The sequence below is a fragment of the Lates calcarifer genome, linkage group LG10 (assembly GCF_001640805.2).
Source record: "Lates calcarifer isolate ASB-BC8 linkage group LG10, TLL_Latcal_v3, whole genome shotgun sequence".
Taxonomy (NCBI): Eukaryota; Metazoa; Chordata; class Actinopteri; family Centropomidae; genus Lates; species Lates calcarifer.
In genome coordinates this window covers 2,148,327-2,167,106 of record NC_066842.1, presented here as the reverse complement: position 1 = coordinate 2,167,106, position 18,780 = coordinate 2,148,327, and the positions used below count along the sequence as shown (strand labels likewise).

Sequence of the window (18,780 nt, the reverse complement as noted above, 5' to 3'; positions counted from 1 at the left end):
TGTCAAAGAAGTTTGGCTGAAAACTTCTTGCATCACAACTTTTTTCCTTCCAAGAGGGCCTGAGGTCCTGCCGAGCTGCAGGCAGACAAGTGTGTCCGTTACATCTGCTTGTGTCCCATCGAGCATGTCAAATGGGTTGTGATAATGTATTGAAAGAGCTGGCTTTTGTGTATTTTATTCATGATTCCTGACCAGCACTGGGTATCTGGGATTCTCTTTGTTCCCTGGAGCCTGAGATTACACAACTGCCTTGTCATGCAGACTTCAAGAAAATGTCTCAACACAACAGAAGCCTGATTCTTGCTGAAGTGCTGCTCACAGTTGCTTTTTTGCACTGTTTGCTGCTCTGTGGGTTGGTTTAATTGCGCCTCATGACTGTGCCTCCAAACCGAAGGACTTGTGCACAGATCACTGCACTGGTTGCTGAACCATGGACTGCTGATTGCTGAGCTGTATTAATATTTACAAGGCTGTTTGTAAAAGTGTGTGTGCCAGTGTGCTGCTGTCCAGAAATGACACTTCACTTGACATTTGTTAGTCGACTGGATTAAAGAACTGAACGCCGTCACATGCTGCTGCCTCCAGAGGCTACCTGCTCACTTCACTTTAAACTATCTTATTAATGACTGGAGGGGCAAAGTAACTCTACGCAGTCAACTGAACACAACAGATCCCAACACAACATGACGCAATGTAATTTGATGTTTTCCAACCATGTGCATTGGTTTTATGGTGGTTGATACAATTAGACTACTGTTTCTGACTCACCAGACTGCGGATAATAAAACCAAATAAACCAACACTTAATGTGTTTACTAAAGGCTTATCTATACTCCACATTAGTTACAGATAATTTTTTTCTATATTTGTGCTCATTTTCTGAAAGCGTGCAGATATGGACAAAATGAAGCAGTGCCAAATAGTGGGAAATAGTGGGACAGTGTAGCAAGACATGACCATAGGCCAAGACGAACAAATCTCATTGGCAATATCAGTAAAAACAATTCTACATGTATTTAACAGCTTCACTCCTGCCAACTGCTGTCTACAGCGCTACCTCCGCTTGTGCCTTTCTTTATATTTAACATTATAACAACACCCTCCACCGTCGCCATGTTTGTTATTAGAAACCTTTGACTCTGAGCTGCCCACCAGTGGATGTATTACTTGGCAATGTGAAGGACACATGGAGGTATGTGGGCACTGAAGGTTGCATTGTTTTGTTTCTCTTCTTTGCTTGTGTCTGTTTATGTTGTTGGTGAAAATCCAGCAGTATCTTTTGGACAGTAGTAGCACTGATGATGTGCATGAGCTGTATTGTTGAGGTAGCTTGCTGAACTGGGTAATAAATAAAATTGGAAAACAGGTACAAATACCTGATGATGAAGGGTGCTTACATCGAAATATTGGGTGAAATAGGTCTGAAATAAATCAGATGTTTATCAAAAAACCTTGAATAAAGGGCTACTTTCTGCCATTGCTTAAAAATGAACAAACTAACCCTAACTCTACTAAAATGATATCAGACTCAGCTGGCCAAATATGATGGAAATCTCTGCAGAGATCTGCCTAATGCTGACAGGGTTATTTATTAAAGAGTCATGAATTTACTTATAGAAATATAGATATTTATAGATATTTTCTGATGTGGCAAAGCCTCACAGTTATCACCAAGTCCGCAACTCTGCTGAAACATTTAGGCTCTTGTAGCTTATAGTTTTTGTGTTTTATCACATTAAAAGTTCTTGGTAAACCCACTGTGCTCTACCTGCTCAGCACCAGACAGACAGACCCAGATAGAAACCAGCTGGTGACAAAACTGGAAGATCCAGCTGCTTAAGAGGCAAATATTTTACTCGGGTGTTTGTGGAGACCAAAAAAACAGCCGGGCATTCTCACCTGCATACGGATGCTTGGTCAGGACTCCGTTTTAGTACACTGGGTACCCATTTAGAGTCCTTTTTCATTGTTCAGGGTAGTCCGATAGACTTCTAATGTTCTCTGCTGCATTGAAAGTTGATGCGTGTGTCAAGCGGGCTGCAGCCTATTGTTTGCTGATGTATATGAGGTGAGAAGGCAGTTCAGCTTTGAAGTGACAGTGATTTTTTTCTATATTAAACCACACCACAATCTTTACCTGACCTGAGTTTTGTCGTCAAAACCACAGGCAGGACTCTGAATACAAACTGCAGTCTCTGGTCTGACTGTCTTGTGTTTTGAATTGCCCACCATCGACCCCAACCATGTACTGGCTTTGTCTTTGACAAATGTAGTGCTTCATTCAGAAAAACGTTGCCTCTGCACGTTGAAAAATTATTCTGCAGTAGGTACCCAATACGTTAAAAAGGAACGCTAGGGGTCTTGATCAAGCATCTGTATGTGACGAGCTGCGAGGGAGAATGTGTTGAATATCATATTGATGATTATGTTCAAAACACATGAACCAATTCAATTCAATTCACTTCAATTTTATTTATATAGCGCCCTATCACAACAAAAGTCATCTCAAGGCACTTTTCATAAAGAGCAGGTCTAGACCGTACTCTTTAAAACAGGTATTTACAGAGAGAGACCCAACAAATCCCACCATGAGCAGCGTGACAGTGGCAAGGAAAAACTACTCTTACTCTTGTATGCGCGCTCTTAAAGGTACACAGGGTGTCTGCCTCTTGGACTGAAGTTGGGAGAAGGTTCCACAGTAGAGGAGCCTGATAATTGAAGGCTCTGCCTCCCATTCTACTCCCTGATACTGACCACTGTCTACCTTTCTCGACAAAGTAGACTTTTCGGTCTGTTTTGGTCTTAAAGTCTGACTTCTCAGTCCAGCTCTTCGTTGACTGAGCAGTTACTTACCAGTCACGAGTGAAGGGCAGAGATGTGTCAGAGACTCCACAGTTCTTGGTTTGATGCTGATGAAGCACATCCCAGCAGAACCTCTGCAGGAGGCCGTTGAACCTCAGCAGGGGTATTGAGTCGGGTGGAGTAGAGGAGATCTGTGAGGAGAACTACAAAGAGAAAGAGGAGGAAAAATTAATGAATTCATTAATGAATGAGAAGCTATAGATGTGTGACTTCAACACTCTACACTGTTTATAATTCTAAGGTGAAGTTGGATGGGGGGGGTAAAGCTGATTATATTTTATATTTTTCTAATTAACAAGAGAACTCGTGTAGAACCAAGCCAAGAACAAAAAGATTTTGTAAAAATTCTTCTATTTTATTTCTCTGAGCCGTAGAGCTCCACTGTTGTCCAGAGATTTAATTAAACATCAGTGGTGGAAAGTAACCATGTACTTTTATAGATTTTCTAAAGTATTGTACTTTTTTGAGTATGATTTTGAGGTACCCTTCCATTTCAGACTTCTGCACCACAAAGAGCCTGTAAGAAATCAAACTACGTATTTATGAGTGATTTTTTTTTACGATTTACACTTTGAATAGGAACCAATGGGCTTGGAGCTGAGAGCCAGAGTGTAGAAGTCAAAGTTTATGGAGAGATGGACTAACACACTGATGGATTTGGTTGACAACAGACTAATCCTTTCAATAACCTTTAAGTTGCATTGCAGAAATTGTCTGTGCAAGAAGTGGACAGAATTTTTTAACTGTCACTTTGTAGGTTTGTAGTACTTTCTGTTTCTCTACAAGGTAGAATGTTTGTATTCTGTGCAAATAAATTTCTCTTGACAAGAGGCACAATGCTGAGCCTGAAACTCGGGCAGCAATCGGATAGATGAATTGGTTAATTGAGAGGAAAGTGGAAAGAGGAGAGACTGAACTACAGTGAACCTCAGTTTCATCTTGCGACTTCAGTTAACCCCCAGTTCTACAGTCTGTGGTAAAAACTTGTTCAAAAGTTTAGACATTATCAGGTTTGGAGATGACAGGATTTCAACAGAAAGTCTGAAAGTGTTAGTTCATGATCAGCAGATGGATTTATTAGTAGTTTTATATCAGTTTGGTCAGTTTAATAAGCTATATCTGAGTCTGTTTAGAAGTGGACTGAGACTCTTGTTTCAAGTCGTTTTGATCTTGTTTAGTCTGCACCAGGGTTTGTCTGACAGCTTTCACAGTGACCCAGACAAGTCAAACCAAGGCCCTGTCCAGACAACATGAATTCAGCCTGACTGTGACAAGATGTTGTCATGGCTGACAAATTTCCGGTGCCTGGCCCGAATATGAACGTTGGGAACAATGACGGGGTCTGGTAGTGTCACGTACTCAAAGAACGGTGATGTGGCCACAGCACCCTGACTACAAGTCTAGCATGTCAGACTTTTTTGGTAGTCTCCTGATGAAAACATGGCAAGAATTTATGGCACCATGATTGTCTGATCTGACATGGTGGTGTGAAAGCATCACTGGGGTGCCCCTTTAACTGAGGTGATTCTTAATGGATTAAAGTCAGTCAAGTTAGAAATCCCCCAGGGTATGGACAAACCAGCACAGCTAATTCATTCATTCATTCAGTCAAACAAAATGCCTCCGTGTGCCCAGAGCTGGTGTTGTGTTTTCCTCTGTCTCTGTTTATCTGTTAAACATTAAATACTAATAATTAACGGGTGTTTGGGGAATGTGTGGGATGTTGCTGCAACTAAGTCAGAAAAACTAAAAGCTGTTGTGGACAAAGCTCAGACTTTTAACTTAAAGCTGTGGTGTTATATTTGACATTCAGGTATTATCATTGTCATTATTTACATAAGCCCGTTATATAAAAAGTTCAGTGTAATTACAGCTGTGACAGTGGGTGGCTCTGTGGTCAGAGATGTGCTAAGTGACCAGAATAAAATGTAAATTGGAGAATAAAAAGCACTGAATTATCACTGTTGTGTTCTGAAATGTGAAACCAACGGTGTGTAGTATGAAATTGAATGAGACACAGACCCTATTAAAACATACACACACTCTGAGCTGACAGAAAATACCAATTTACCTCACATCAGAGCCAAAGCAGCAGTCTTTATGCTCTCCCGCCTCTCCTTAGACTCCATTTCATTGCGAGATTCCTGAAAATAATGTTTTGACATTGAATGCAAATCACCTCCTCTCCTTCCTCTTTAATCAAAGGCTTTCCCCCGGGGCTCTCAGCCTCCCCTGTCAGACGAGCTGATAATTCAGCAGTACAGAGTCAGAGATACTCGCTCTGTAGCGCCCTGAACCGCAGGATGTGCCAGTGTTGAGGCTTTATTGTTGTGTGGCATTTGCACTCTGGCTTTGATCACAGACAAGGGCTGTGTGGAGGCTGCGAGGTGGGCCCAGGTCATTACATAACACTTAGCTTTCTCTGCTTAGCCTACAGAGCAGGGAAGGACAGGGCTGTTTTTTTCACTGGTGGAAGATCATCCAGATCATTTACTTAAGCAAAAATATCAATGCATCATGCATATTCTGCATTCAAATTCATAAGTAATAGTACAAGAGTATGGAAAAGTGTGTTCAGATTGGATTCCTTCCTTCTGAGCAGCGATACGAGACTCAAACCTTTGCCAGCGACAGGTGATCCATCACAGCGAACACTGGGCGCACTCCAAAAATCCAGCTGGACCTGTGCTGGTCTGTGTCGGTGTGTTGAGATATGGTTTCCAATCCTTTTAAACTCAGAATAAGAAACTGAACCAAATGATCAACAGCTGCTGGCCACGGCACGTCACATAGCAAAGACTGCGGTAAAACGTTTTTGCCTGAATGATAGTTCTGTGTGGCTTTAAAGACAGTGATTCATTTTTTAAAAATTCCCCTTCACCAGCTGGCAGTGGGGTTTCTGTGCTACAGTGCTGAGTGCTTCATGTTAGAGTTAATAAATGTTGAACAGCAGTTGCTTGTACTGAAATTACTGAAGGATTCTGTGCTTGTTCGGCCAATGAAAGACATGCACGAGCCAACCAAGTAGACCAGTCACAGTTGTCGCAGTCTGCATCACGGTGACATGTTGCCACATTTTAGGGAGGTGCACTCTTAACCCCAGCCCTGAAGGTTGAACCGAGTTACTTAGCCTTTTTCACCCCACTAGCAGCGTGGTCCTATGTCAGTCCACCACTTTGGTCCAAACTGAAATGTCTCAGTCTGTTGGATGGATTGTGATGAAATGTGGTTCAGACATTCAGATGAACTGTAATCACTCTAATGAGCCTCTGACTTTTCATCTAGCGCCACCATCAGGTCAACATTTTAACTTGTCCTATTCTTTGGTTTATGACCAAATAGCTGCAAAGTTTACTTTCCTCTGAGTCTCAGCATTGTCATTGTGAGTGTGTTAGCATGCTGATTTAGCTGTACCGCTGTGTCTCACAGAGCTGCCAGCATGGCTGCATACTCATGTTTTAATTTTCCGTATTGTCAGGCGTTGATTAAGCAGGAGCTGTTTTCAAAACATCACTGGTGGTGCCTTAAATTCAAGACAGTAAAAATGAATAGAGAAATAAATAACCAAAATGAGAAATGGACTGTGTTGGATTCCTACCTGGAGCTGATTTGAAGTCTCTGTAATGAGATTTCAATTAGCAACTGACAGGAAGAAAATCAGTGCAAAACCTTTGTGGGTAAAAATATGGCTATTAACCATCTTCAACAAAAAAACAGGAGCTTATATTCACTGTATGTGGATATGTGGCCCCGTTTCCAAAGAGCACATGCTGTGGTGTGTATGTGTATTGTTCTGGATATAAAAACTCAATCAATCTTCAAACCCCTCAACGACAGAGCGAAGGCTGTAAGTCTGATGAGTCAGGTTTGACTTTGTGTGAGGAGACTCCATAAAGCACAGTGTAGGTCTTCTCTGGGCTGAGGATAAACCTGCTCTTCTACTTTTTGGTTTTCACCAGTTCAGCTGGAGACCTCTGAGTCTGCAGGAATCCCACAAACCAGAAAAGACTGGTTTTAGTGTGTGTGCTGCAAGACTGATATGTTAAATCCTCGAGCACACACACACACACACATTTCTGATTTAAATTCCAGGTCACACTCTGACTTCTGGTCAGAAACTTCAGGAGGAACTTCAATACAAGTGTTTATTAATGCACAGTGTACGTGTTGAATTCAAAGCTCTAATGAAGACATGGATTACTCGGCTCTGATGTTTGTTGTTTTATTTTTTTATTTTTTGCCCTGTGCTCCTGACAGCAGCAGCAGCTGCTGCATCGTTTCTCACAATTACACTCAGCTCTAATTGTCATTCAGTCCTCTCAGGATCTTTGGTTCAGACCAACAGTGCCCCCAACAGGTGAAGCCAGGCCTCTACAATGACTAAGCAGCACTATGATTCCTGAACCCTCACTTCAATCTGTCTGTGAGAGACATTCAGCATTCTGATTCCCCCCCCAGGCATATGATGCAGTTCCATTTTTCAGGTCACTCAGCCTTAAACAAAAGAAATAGGTTGTGTGACTGAACTGAAAATGGGACTGAAGGACAATATTTAAGGTCTTTGTGGTCCTGAGGTTCAAAACAAAAACAGAAACAGAGCAACATTTCAAAAAGCAGAGTTTTCTGTTTTCTTTAATAGTCTTGTGTGTTAAAAAATGTTGTGTACTTGTTGTTGTGCATTTTAGCCTAGCTCATTATCTTTTTTGCCGTCCCCAGATAGTTGTTTTAGTTCAGGTTGAAGCTGACGGATGAAGCCCAGATCAGCTGGTTCAGACTAATTTTAGAATGCCACTGAATTTCTGCGCAATCAGTTGTACAGAAAGTTTGGTCAGATGTCGCAGTCTGAGCAGTTCCACAGTCTAATGTCCAACATGGCTGCTATCAAAACATCTGTCACCATGCGCAGTGAACTTGTATATTACTGGAGTACTATCTTGCATATTGTAGTTCAGACTCTAGTCTTGATATAAAACTGAACTTCACTGCAGAACAGACTCAGTATTGTCTGTGTCTTCCAGACATCTGCAGCCCCATATTTCTCATTTTCATCCTGTTTGAGGAAACATTATTGGAACTGTCCCTGGACAGAACCAAACCAGGAGTTCAGTGTTCATTTTGAGCAGTCACATTGTCATTGTTGGTCAGTTCATCTGTACAGTGTGAGCATTTAAGTTCAGGTTGCAGAAAGGCTGAATAAACTGTACACTGTGAGTTAACCCAGCGTACAGTCTCTGCCCAGTTTGTTTAGTTTAAATGTCCTCCATTGATTCAGACTCGTCCTTTTGTAGAGCTGGGGGTCTCAAAGGAACAGAGGCTGAGATCTCCTGACTTTTATTCACTAGTATAGACTCCAAAAACCCTGGATCCTACAATTCCCATAATGCAACTTGACAGTCTCTCTTTAATTAGACTGCTCCTGACTGGGAAACATCCACATCTTTCAGTTTATCAGGGCTTTGTGTTAAAATATTTAGTCTCCAAGCCCGCCAAGTGAACCCAGATGACATCAGGGTTATTTTCTCAGACTGGACAAAGCTCCTCTGGAAACAGTCTCACATTTGCTTTACAGACTGAGAACAAACCATGATGACTAAACAGCTCTTCATGTGTAAAAGCAGTGAAGTGGCCTTGTAGGGTTATGTGAGCGCAGTCACACTGGGTGGTCACAGGTAAAAATAGTCTGAGTGAATGTTGGGAGTAACATTTTATCAGGCGTATCTACACTCTTCCATGAATTGAAAGCAGAGAACGTTTCTGAACTTTACTGATCTCCTGACACGAAGCATCATGTCAGTCAAACACAACTCAGAGGCAGCTTCTCCTTGATGTAGCTTTTATTACCAGATTTTTCTGTACATCACATCCTTTCTTAAAAAAGTAATCACATCTAAAGAATCATATTTCTACTCAGACTGACTGAGTGATTCACCTGAGTGCATTTACAAAAGGCCAGACTTCTAAAAACAGTCACCACAGGAAAACATCAAACATCTTGATGCATTTCTTTCTGCTTTCCTGTGCGAAAAAGAGGATAAAGCGGCAGATCCTCCTCTCGCCTTCCAGAGTCTGTTTGAATAGAGGAGGAAAAGCAGAGGGATGGAGGATGAAATGGAAGTAGGACAGGAGGCGTTTCCTGTTTTTTCTGGCCCGTTTCCTCTGCGGCGTCTGGTGCTGCCTTTCAGCAGAACTCAGCAGCGAGCAACAAAGACCTGCTGCTGTTCACAGTGAGGACGTTCAGCAGGGAATGATGAGAAAGTCAAAACACATCTGTCGCTTTGTGGCAGCTTCCACCCTGGCTTTTATTCACCACTCAGTATTCAACCATATTAATGGAGACTCTTCAGAAAAAAATCCCATTAACACCCGCAAAACTCCCCAGAGCCGACACAAGCCTCTGCCATCAGACAGCGACGCTCGGGAATCCTCTGAAAAATATCCTCAGGCACTGTGGAAACACACACATGCACTCATACAAACACACACTCTGCAGCTCCAAGGTGTTAGCTTCAGATGGGCGGTTCTTCCTCTATCAGTCGTCGGGCTCAGTCACGCACTGCTCCACGATCTCTCTCAGGTTCGGGTTCTCCATGGCAGCTGCCACTCGCTCTTTATCGTTGATCTGTTTGTTAACTGGAAACACAAACAGCAGATTCCTTCACTGAGCCAGTGAACTACAATCAGATGCACACTAACAACACACTAGCTCAAGTAACCTCAATTTGTTTTGCCACCTCCTGCTAAATCTTTGGGTGGTGTTGCTGTTAGCCACGATAGCTGCAAAGCTCTAGAAAGTCGGCTGATCCACCACAGCTGAACTTTTGAACAGACATTCATGGTTCCATGATGAATCCTAACTTTGGTGTCTGTAGCAGAACTAAAGACATTCCCATCAGCCTCAGTTGTGTTTAGTGGTAAACTAACTATCTTGATCTTTTTCAATGGGTCAGTTTCCAGAATACTCAGAGAGCTTCCTTATTTTGTGAAGGAAGCTGTGCCCTCTACCCTTATATTTCCTGAACCATGAAAAAGCAGTAACCTTGGAGAAGATACTTTTTTTTTACCTGGAACTATCCTGCAGGAACTAGATTCAGTCCTTGGTTCCTCCAAAACACAGGTTTAGTTCCTGATTACTTCAGCATTCAGCCAAAGGCACCATTATGTACTTGGGCAAATAACATGCATCAAAACATCACATGCAGCACTGGCATTGTATCCCTGTGTTTATTGTCTTGATCTACACAGGTTGACGTGTGTCTAGTCTCCAGAAAAGCAGGAACTTTGTGATATTTTTTGACAAAACGTTGCTATTATTATCCAGGTTTTGAGAAATAAAAATATGTTTTTTGTTTTGTTTTTTTGCCTGATCAATGAATAATTCTACCTCAGCCTAAGAATCTGAGTGATAATTTCATCCTTGGAACTCTGTCGATAATTTTGCCTATATTTCCTTCAGATTATTGGCATAGAGGCTGTTTATGACTGACTGACTATTGTAATATCTGTGGCAACAGTTGACATGTTGGTGAAGGAATGATGTTACCAACAAAACTCCCAGAAGATGCCAAACAGTCACTGCATTCATGAATTTTACATCACAAACAACATGGTTGAAATCTCTGGTGTGTCCTCTGGGTTTTCAAACACTGTTTTCAAATATTTGTAGACAAGATTTTTTTTCCAAGAGGAAACCAAAAAAAAAAAAAAAAAAAATCAACTAAGGCCAAAAGTTCCCCAAACTTCAACTTTTTCAGTTTGGATTGCCTGTGCTGGATGTTGATCATGGGTGTAAATCAGTGTGGAGAAACCACTGCAGGTATTTAAAGTCTGAGGATGGTGCTTCAGAAAAGATCTTGAGGCTCATTAGATGTGGACATGATTATGCTCTGTGAATTTCATGCACATCCTTCTTTTGAATAAATATCTTAAATGCGAAGTTGACATTTTGTCCTGAGGGTAGCAGGACATGATCGTGTCCAAAAATAGAGAAGGTTCATCTTGTGAGGATCATTAACATTAATGTCAGAAGTCATGGAGGTCTGGTGTTGCTGTACAGACACGTCGCCATGGACCAAAGTGTTGGTTCAGGAGAAGATTGAACCTGACAGTCGTGCTATACAAAAGGTCAAAATGTCACATAGATTATTAGGATGAATAATGGATGTAGTTGTCCTGCACTGGACAAAAATGTTAGGTGGATGGACCTTGACATCTTCCAGGTGAGTTCAGGCTGATGGAGAAAAGTTTTACCTTGTGAATTTGTCTCTAAAATGAACTTTTTGTTGAGTCGGAACACTCGTCGAGGCTGCTAGCATGAGAAAAAGCCTTTACTACTGATCAATTCAGCCAACGTTTTGGCCCTTGAAGCTGCATCAGACCCTTAAATACTAATGTTGACTTTGCCGATTATATTTCTGACTGGCATACTGCCGGTGAGAAGGACACCGTGCGCCCCACATGACTCCGAAAACTGTCTAAAAGAGACAGTTGCTCTTTTAAATTGAGAAAAAAAAAGACTTACTGTCCTCTTCAGTAGAATGGGTTCCTTCAGAAATGTAAATTTCCAGCTGAGAAGGAAAAGAAAAACAACTGATGTTAAAAGGAATTAAATACTTTGTGTTTTTTGTGATATTTATTCGGCTATTATTCAAGAAATTCAATTAAGAACAAAGTAAAGTGTATTTTAAATGCCAGCTCAGTGTAAAAGATAAAAAAGGGCAGAACAAATGTTGTTAATAAGACAGAGGACAGACCTGTTTTTCATGGTTGGGGTTCCCAGTGAAGGAAAATATGAATGTTCTTTTAACTTTGTGTCAACAGTTTGTGTTTGTCCTTTTCCTGTTTCAACATGACAATACCACAGAGGGTCAGGCCCATACAGAATTTTTTTCCCAGTTTAGTGTGGAGGAAGTTGACTGTTCTGTACAGAGTCCTCAACTCCATCCAACACCTTCGGGATGAACTGGAATGAAAACTGGGAGCCAGACTTTATCACCCACCACCAACAGTCTGTAGCCGACCCAGATGAAACCAGATGAAACTGAGGCTGGTCCCTGTTCCAAGTAATCTCCTCAGTGTTACTGATCTCAGAAACAGGAGTCTCCTTGCTAATGTAACACACCTAAAAGTTGATGTTGTCGTAACCAGTTGTAATTATTTAAGCTTCATCAGTTTGGCAGACAGCTCTACACACTACAATACCCATGAGCCTTAGCTGCTGTTGTTATGTTGAGGAAGCCAGTCAGACGCTCAATTAGAACTGCAGTGAATTCAAAACGCTTTGTTGTCACAGCTGAGAAAAAAAACAGTCAAGATATTTGCTGAATTCATCCAAAACTGACCCAGAATCAGGGCACAGGTCACAGAATTTAAACCTTCTCTCCTTCAGTTTTTATGTAGCTAGTCTTAATCATTCTCACATAATCATTTGATACAGTATTAAAATTGTGAAGTTTGAATCACTCTACAGTCTGGACTTTGTTTAAAGAAACTTTTCTCATAAATTCCTGGTAATTTTCCAACCATGACTGCAGTGTGAAGCTCTCTGCACCAAGCAGATGTTCGGCAGTTTCCTGATAGAAAACACTCCTCTAATCAAGAGGCCACTCATCTAACTAACACTGCAGAGATAAAACACACCGCTCTCCACCTGCCTCCACACACTGCTGTGTGTTTGATGGCTGTCCAAGAACTCCTCTCTCCATAACCCTTGGCCTCTGAAACTGGGTGGTAAATAAACAGCTAATTGGCTGCGTGTTTCGTACCGATTGTGTTTTTGTCTGTTCAGAGTTCTGCCTCTCTCTGTTTCTGAATCATTAATGAGACGACAGCTGTGTCCTCACTGATCCGAGCCCCAGAGGTCCAGTCGTTTCAACTCCTCCGCCTCCTTTTTCTGTTTTTGGGAGTGTTCGATTAGTTTTGTCAGTGTTCGGGTTTGAAAGTCAGGTTTAAACTTTTGTTGCAAAGGGTAAAGAAGTCGATGAAAATATTTGTGTAATCACTGCCAGCTGTTAAATCTACCTGTTACCATATTTAACCACCGGCATGTTTTTTAACGGGTCAGTTCACAACAAAAACAGTTTAACTGGAACCACTTTCCACTAATGAAATGTTCCCCATGAAGCAAGTTTATTTAGAGCAGAGGTTTTCAAACTGCGAGGCAAAATCACTGTGAGGTGAATCAGACAGATGCGTGCAGGTGTTTTAAAAACAACTGAAGTTTGTCCGTTGATTAGGCTTTACCACCAACAGTCAACTGACTTCCACTTCCCCAGGATGTCATTATCTCTGATGTCGATTGCAAATAAATGTTTTAAAAAAGCTCCTTAAAACTCTAGAACATGCATGAGAACGTGAAATGAAAGTGTCACAAATATAGAACGCAAAAATGTGAGTTTCTTGCCCGTGAATATCCAGGAGCTGAAGCTCCATCGTGGCTGGTTGTGGACATATTTTGTTAGGATGTTTGTGGGACAGTTTGAGGTCCTGTTGAGGATGCGACCGCTGGATTTGAGGAGGTAGACGATCAACTCCCGGGATTCTTTGACCCAGAGCCTCTGACAGCCTGAGTGACTGTGATGCCTAAAGCAAACTGCATTCACCTTAGTTGTATTGGGGTGGATGCAGATATCTCAATACTATATTTTTAACCAGATGTAAGCGAGAAAATCCCTCTAAAAACAAGCACCTATTCTGTACTCACCTTATGTTTAAAAGGCAAACATCTCTGCAGCTTCACTTGTAAGCACAGGCCTGCAGACACACAAAACATCACCATCAGACACAGATGAGTAACAGCAACATTTCAGCTCTCAGAGGAGAAATAAGCAGCAGATTAGAGAAAACTGTCAGATTGTATCAGACAGACAGATGTCTGCCGGCAGATGATGCTGCTGCTGCAGCAAAAAGAGAAAACAGAAACAAACAAGCTCGATGGTCAAAATCAAACACACAGATCTGAGGAATTAACACTGATTTGCAATTCTAGTATCACTGACTGAGGGAGGATAGTTATTATGTTTTTCAGTCTCATTTCCAACCAGCCTGGGAACATCAGTCTAATGAAAGTGAATGATATCTCTTCAGTCTGGGTTTTGTTGTACTGTCATTATCAGCTCTTTTATAAATCCAGTGTTCTTCAGTAGTGTTTAACTACTCCAGTTAGTTCAGGGTTAGCTCTGGGAGGGAAATGGATTCATGAAAGAATAGGACACCATACAGACACAGTATATGTAAGCAGTGCTAGGCCATGGATTTCCCAATTAGACTAACACCTTAATGAGATGAGAACTCAAACCACTGTCTTTCACTAACACCTGTACAGCAGTAAATAACATGATCCTTACAGCTGTCGCCGAGATAAAAGCCCTCACTCCTCCGATGGACTGACCCCACATCCTGTCATTTACTTTGGATGTTTTGAATCGCTGAAACTCACACTCGTATATACTCAGCTGCTGGAAATTGGTTACAAAATGTTCCAAAATGGACCTGGAAACGTTGGTAGAACCACCAGCTGCTGTGTTAAAAAGCCTGTGCCAGCAGCTGCCGTCCTCAGTGAGGCTGCGGGTTGAAGAAAAGTGCAGCAGGGAAGCAGACAGCTGCCTCTGGTTAGGAAATCATGTGCTGTCAAAAAGCTTCCCTCAGGCACACAGCGGAGAGAGGCCGAGATCTTTTCGACCTCAGGAGATCCATCAATTATATCTCAACTATTAATCCTATTAAGAACAAGCTCCTCTGGGGAAATGTGTCGAGTCATTTATACTCAAACTGCAGCGTGCTGACAATGTAAAGAGGTTTTGAATAATAAGTGAGTCTACCTGCTCCCTGTGCACTGTATGTGTGTGTACTGTATAATCAGAGCAGGTGATTATTCAACACTGACTTTAGCAGTGGTTCGCAGTTCTAGTGTCTAAACGTCTAAAGAAATTAGTCAAACCTGCCTCCACCTGGGTCAGAGCTGCCTTCAAGTCGACTTAGCAAACAGGAAAACTCTCACCATCCTGACCAGGGAGTGTTCATGCTGGGGTCAGGGTTTGACAGCATCGTATCGAATCCAAATCCACTTATAAAATCTGAATCCTCTCAAATCCCTTATTGAATTTTACTAAGGAAACTGTGGACGTAGTTAAAAACTTTTGTGAAGCCGCTGGGTACAACTACATTCAATGGAAAGTAGCTAAAGCCGGCTCAAAAAGTTGCTAAATGTCGCTAGTTAGATGACGTTACATGCTAATTAGCATGTTAATGATGTCAGGTTTCAGCCCTTTATCTGTGTGCTTCTCTCCCACTCTACAGTATTTTACAGCTCAACTGTAATGAAACTGCATGAAACAGACTGAAACTCGTTAAGAACACCAGCAGTTACTTCTGCTGCTGCTGCTGCTAAAATCCAGATTTTCTAACCAAGTGATGGCTCAGAGAGAAAGTTAGGAGCTCAGTCACATTTGAAGGAAAACAGATATAAAAAGATAAATAACACATTAGAGCCTGAGCAATATATTAGCAGATATCAGGCAAAATTTACTGAACATAATACTGGGAAAACTGTCAAATAAGCTCTACATGTTTACTCTTAATAATTTAAGGGCAACACTGGAAACTCCAACCTGCCCACTCATTATTAAACTGTCTGGATGATGGCGTCAGGTCTCCGCCTGAGTTATTTGCGATAGAGCATGTCAGTAATTAAAGTATGTAATTGCTGAGTGACGTGGGGATGATGTGTGTTACTCATCCACAGACGACTGAGAATAAAACACTGATTAAAGCAGCGTCTGGCTGCAGTCACTGCTCTGCTCCGCACTGGACACGTGCCCGTTTAATATCCTCCATAATGGACGCCTGAATCCAGTTTACTGAGTGTATGTACATGAACAACAGCCAGGTTTTACATTTACCTTCCAACCATCCGGTTAGTGGGAAAACTGCTCCAACTTCAATTATGATTGTGTGTGTGTTTGATTTGTTTTGTCTTCCCAGAGGAAACCTGCTCTGCAGCCAAATATTACAACAATGTAAATAACTGCTAACACACACACACACACACACACACACGTGCAGTCACACACATTTGAATGTATGAATAGTAAAGATGTATTATGTGAGCAGACAAATGATTTTCTTCATAATCTCAGTTTTTCACAGAGAATTACAGCTGGAATCACCTCTGCAGTCGGACCACACTGATCCTGAACCACATTCTCTGTCACTGCTGCTAACAACAGATTACACTGATCAATACAAACAGAAGCAACAGGCTTTGGAAACTTTGAGTTACAGCAGCAGTTAGCCCTCACTTCTAATCTCAACGGATTCACAGAACTGTGTGGAGCAGAGCAGAAGATTAAAGGGTTTCTAATCAGGACACAGAGGTCCTTTATGTCCTGAAAAACAGTAAAATAGTAATTAGTAAACTAAAAATAATAAATCACAGGAGGGTAAACAATTCCCCCTAAAGTAAAACAAAGTACAGCACTTATCCTGCACTGAGTCACACTGAATTTATCATGGTTTGTGTTATTAGGCCTAAACTGTTATTTGAGTTGACTTCATTCCAAGAATTGAATCAGTGTATATTTCATCTGGGGAATACTGCAGTACAGAAACGTCAAACTCATTACTCTTTCTAACCACTGGTTTCCCTGTTGATTAAACTGAAACTTCGACTAAGACAAGTCGACAAGTCTAAAAAGAAGAAAACACTCAGGAAACAAATAGAAGTTATCAGCTCATGACTAATGAGTATCATCCCTTCCAGGATCACGGCAGCGGCTAACATTAGCAGCATCCACATACCTGTGCTGACCTGTTAGCTCATGAGTGATGGATTAAAGTGGATGTTAGCTCAGGAGATCAGTGTGACAGTTAAGTTTGTGTGGGCTGAATCTCATTTTGGGGTAAATCATTCCTTTAAAAGCTTTATTAGGTGCTATCAGAATAACTGTCCCCCTGCAACAAAAAGCTTTGCCGACAGTGAGAACCTTTCAATTCTGAAAGGAGCACATTTAAAGAATAAAGGGCTTAATGGTGTGATGAATGTATTACTGTGGGTGAATTATACAACTAAATACCGCTGTGCTGATTTTGTTAGTTCAGATCAAACATGAGGAACAGTGGGACTCTAAAAATATAACAAACAGCTTTTTGTTTCTTTCCTCTCTGAAGCAAAGCAGTGAGGCTTTGTGCCTCCTCTGCGTCCTCTCCTGCTCTCAACATCTCAGCAGTGATCTGAGTACGCCCTCAATAAACCTGACTGCATTCAAAATAGAAACAGCTATGAAATCTCTGCTGGCACCTGGCTGTGCCTCAGTGAGTCTTCCAAAAGTTTCTGTGTCAGTCTTGATTCATCAGCCAGCTTCTGTCTGTCTGGTTCACGTCTGACAGAGTGACTCACCGATCAGAGTGGCCAGAGAGCAGTGAGGGACGGTGGGAGAAAACTTGATAATAATCAGGTACTCGTCCTCTCCGAGCTCCTGGACCTCCACGCATTTCTCCGTCACCACCTCCAGCTCCTCCAGGGTGTTGGGCTTCTCCGGGTCCCGGATCGATCGGATCACATCTGATGGAAACAAGATGTGTCACTGTTAACCACAGCTAACTTTAAGTCTACAGTTGGAAGGTAAATAGCAAGTAAAGTGTTTCAAACTACTGGAAACATTATTTGAAACAAACACAGTGACTCATGTGATGGCAAGATAAGGCACCAGCAGCATGTTATGGGAACAGCTGGTTATAACAGTAACTATTACCCCAGTACAGACAAACTGCAGTTCCAGAAACATTCAGATCTGTTTGAGTTCTGTTGCAGGGCTAATCCCACCAAAGTGCTGTCCACTCTAACCATACCAGACTCCATTCAGGAAGTCATCTGTTTGTCCTGTAAAGATACTGGTCCCAGTATACACCTCTCTTCAACTACACCAAACTCCATTCAGGAAATCATCTATTTGAGTTCTGCATGAGTATTTGTTCCATTATGTTCTGTTCACTCAAATAAAACCAAACTCCATTTTTTTAAAAAAGAAATCATCTACTTTTTTGCACCAAAACAAATGCCATTATGGCCTGTTCCTACCAATCATACCAAACTCCATTCAAGAAACCACTTATTTAAGTTTAAACAACTCCAAATCCCATTATGTGCCACTCACTACACTCGTACCGAACTCCATTCAGAAAATCTTCATTTCGGGTTCTGTACCAGCACTCGTCCCACTGTATACTACAACCACACCAAACTCCATTAAGGAAACCGTTTATTTAACTTTTCCTTCAACGGTGGCGACTTGTCATAACTACTTAATAAAGCTCGCTCACGATCATTACACAATCAACACTTCGGCACATGACTTACTCACCCACCAGCAAAGTACGACGGACGGCCATTTGACAAATATGACATTGTATTATAATCATGTTACAGTAGACGTTGTTTGTTGACTTGTCTCACAGCTTATTCAGTATGTCAGCCGTGTTATATGACCTGCCAGTACACTCAAGAATTATCCTTTTTTAAAGATAATTTTTGAATAGAGTTTGGTCTAATTAACTTCCACTATCACGGCAGCTCAGTAGGCCTGTTCTATCCTCACTCACCGTACACTTCTAACGCTTTTTCCTCCATCTTCTTGGTCTTCAGGACATTCCCGTTGTCGACGAGTCCAGAAAACTGCAACACCTTGGTGACGGTTAACGAAACAAGGCTGAACACTATTTCCATTTTCGTGAAAACGCCATATTAGACGGGACAAGACGAGCTGAAGTGACTTTGACAGGGAAACAGAGACACTGTCGTGACCAGGACAGCGGCGCGCAGTTTCAGTAGATCTCTATCTGCATGAGAACAACATCAACGGCCGCAGCTGACGTCAACACTGAGCGTCCGGATGTATAGAGATCAGCGGGTTTCGTCGCAGCCAA

The 18,780-nt window shown here is 41.7% G+C and overlaps 1 protein-coding gene across 1 annotated transcript; it reads right to left on the bottom strand.

Annotated features, from left to right (window-relative positions):
- Window positions 1-8,678: 8,678 nt before the first annotated feature.
- Window positions 8,679-18,724, bottom strand: ciao2a (cytosolic iron-sulfur assembly component 2A). The gene is made up of 5 exons (XM_018691708.2): window positions 18,457-18,724; window positions 17,255-17,419; window positions 13,562-13,611; window positions 11,381-11,426; window positions 8,679-9,492 (listed from the first exon to the last, which is right to left on the bottom strand). The coding sequence occupies exons 1-5, from the start codon at window positions 18,578-18,580 to the stop codon at window positions 9,392-9,394; spliced, it is 486 nt and encodes a 161-aa protein (XP_018547224.1). The 5' UTR covers window positions 18,581-18,724; the 3' UTR covers window positions 8,679-9,391.
- Window positions 18,725-18,780: the final 56 nt, after the last annotated feature.

Coding starts and splice junctions, on each gene's coding strand:
- ciao2a (XM_018691708.2), bottom strand. CDS start 18,580: ATGGAAATAGTGTTCAGCCTTGTTTCGTTAACCGTCACCAAGGTGTTG. Junction 11,427..13,561: donor GTTTGCCTTTTAAACATAAG/GTGAGTACAGAA, acceptor TTTCCTTCTCAG/CTGGAAATTTACATTTCTGA. Junction 9,493..11,380: donor CCATTCTACTGAAGAGGACA/GTAAGTCTTTTT, acceptor TTGTGTTTCCAG/TTAACAAACAGATCAACGAT.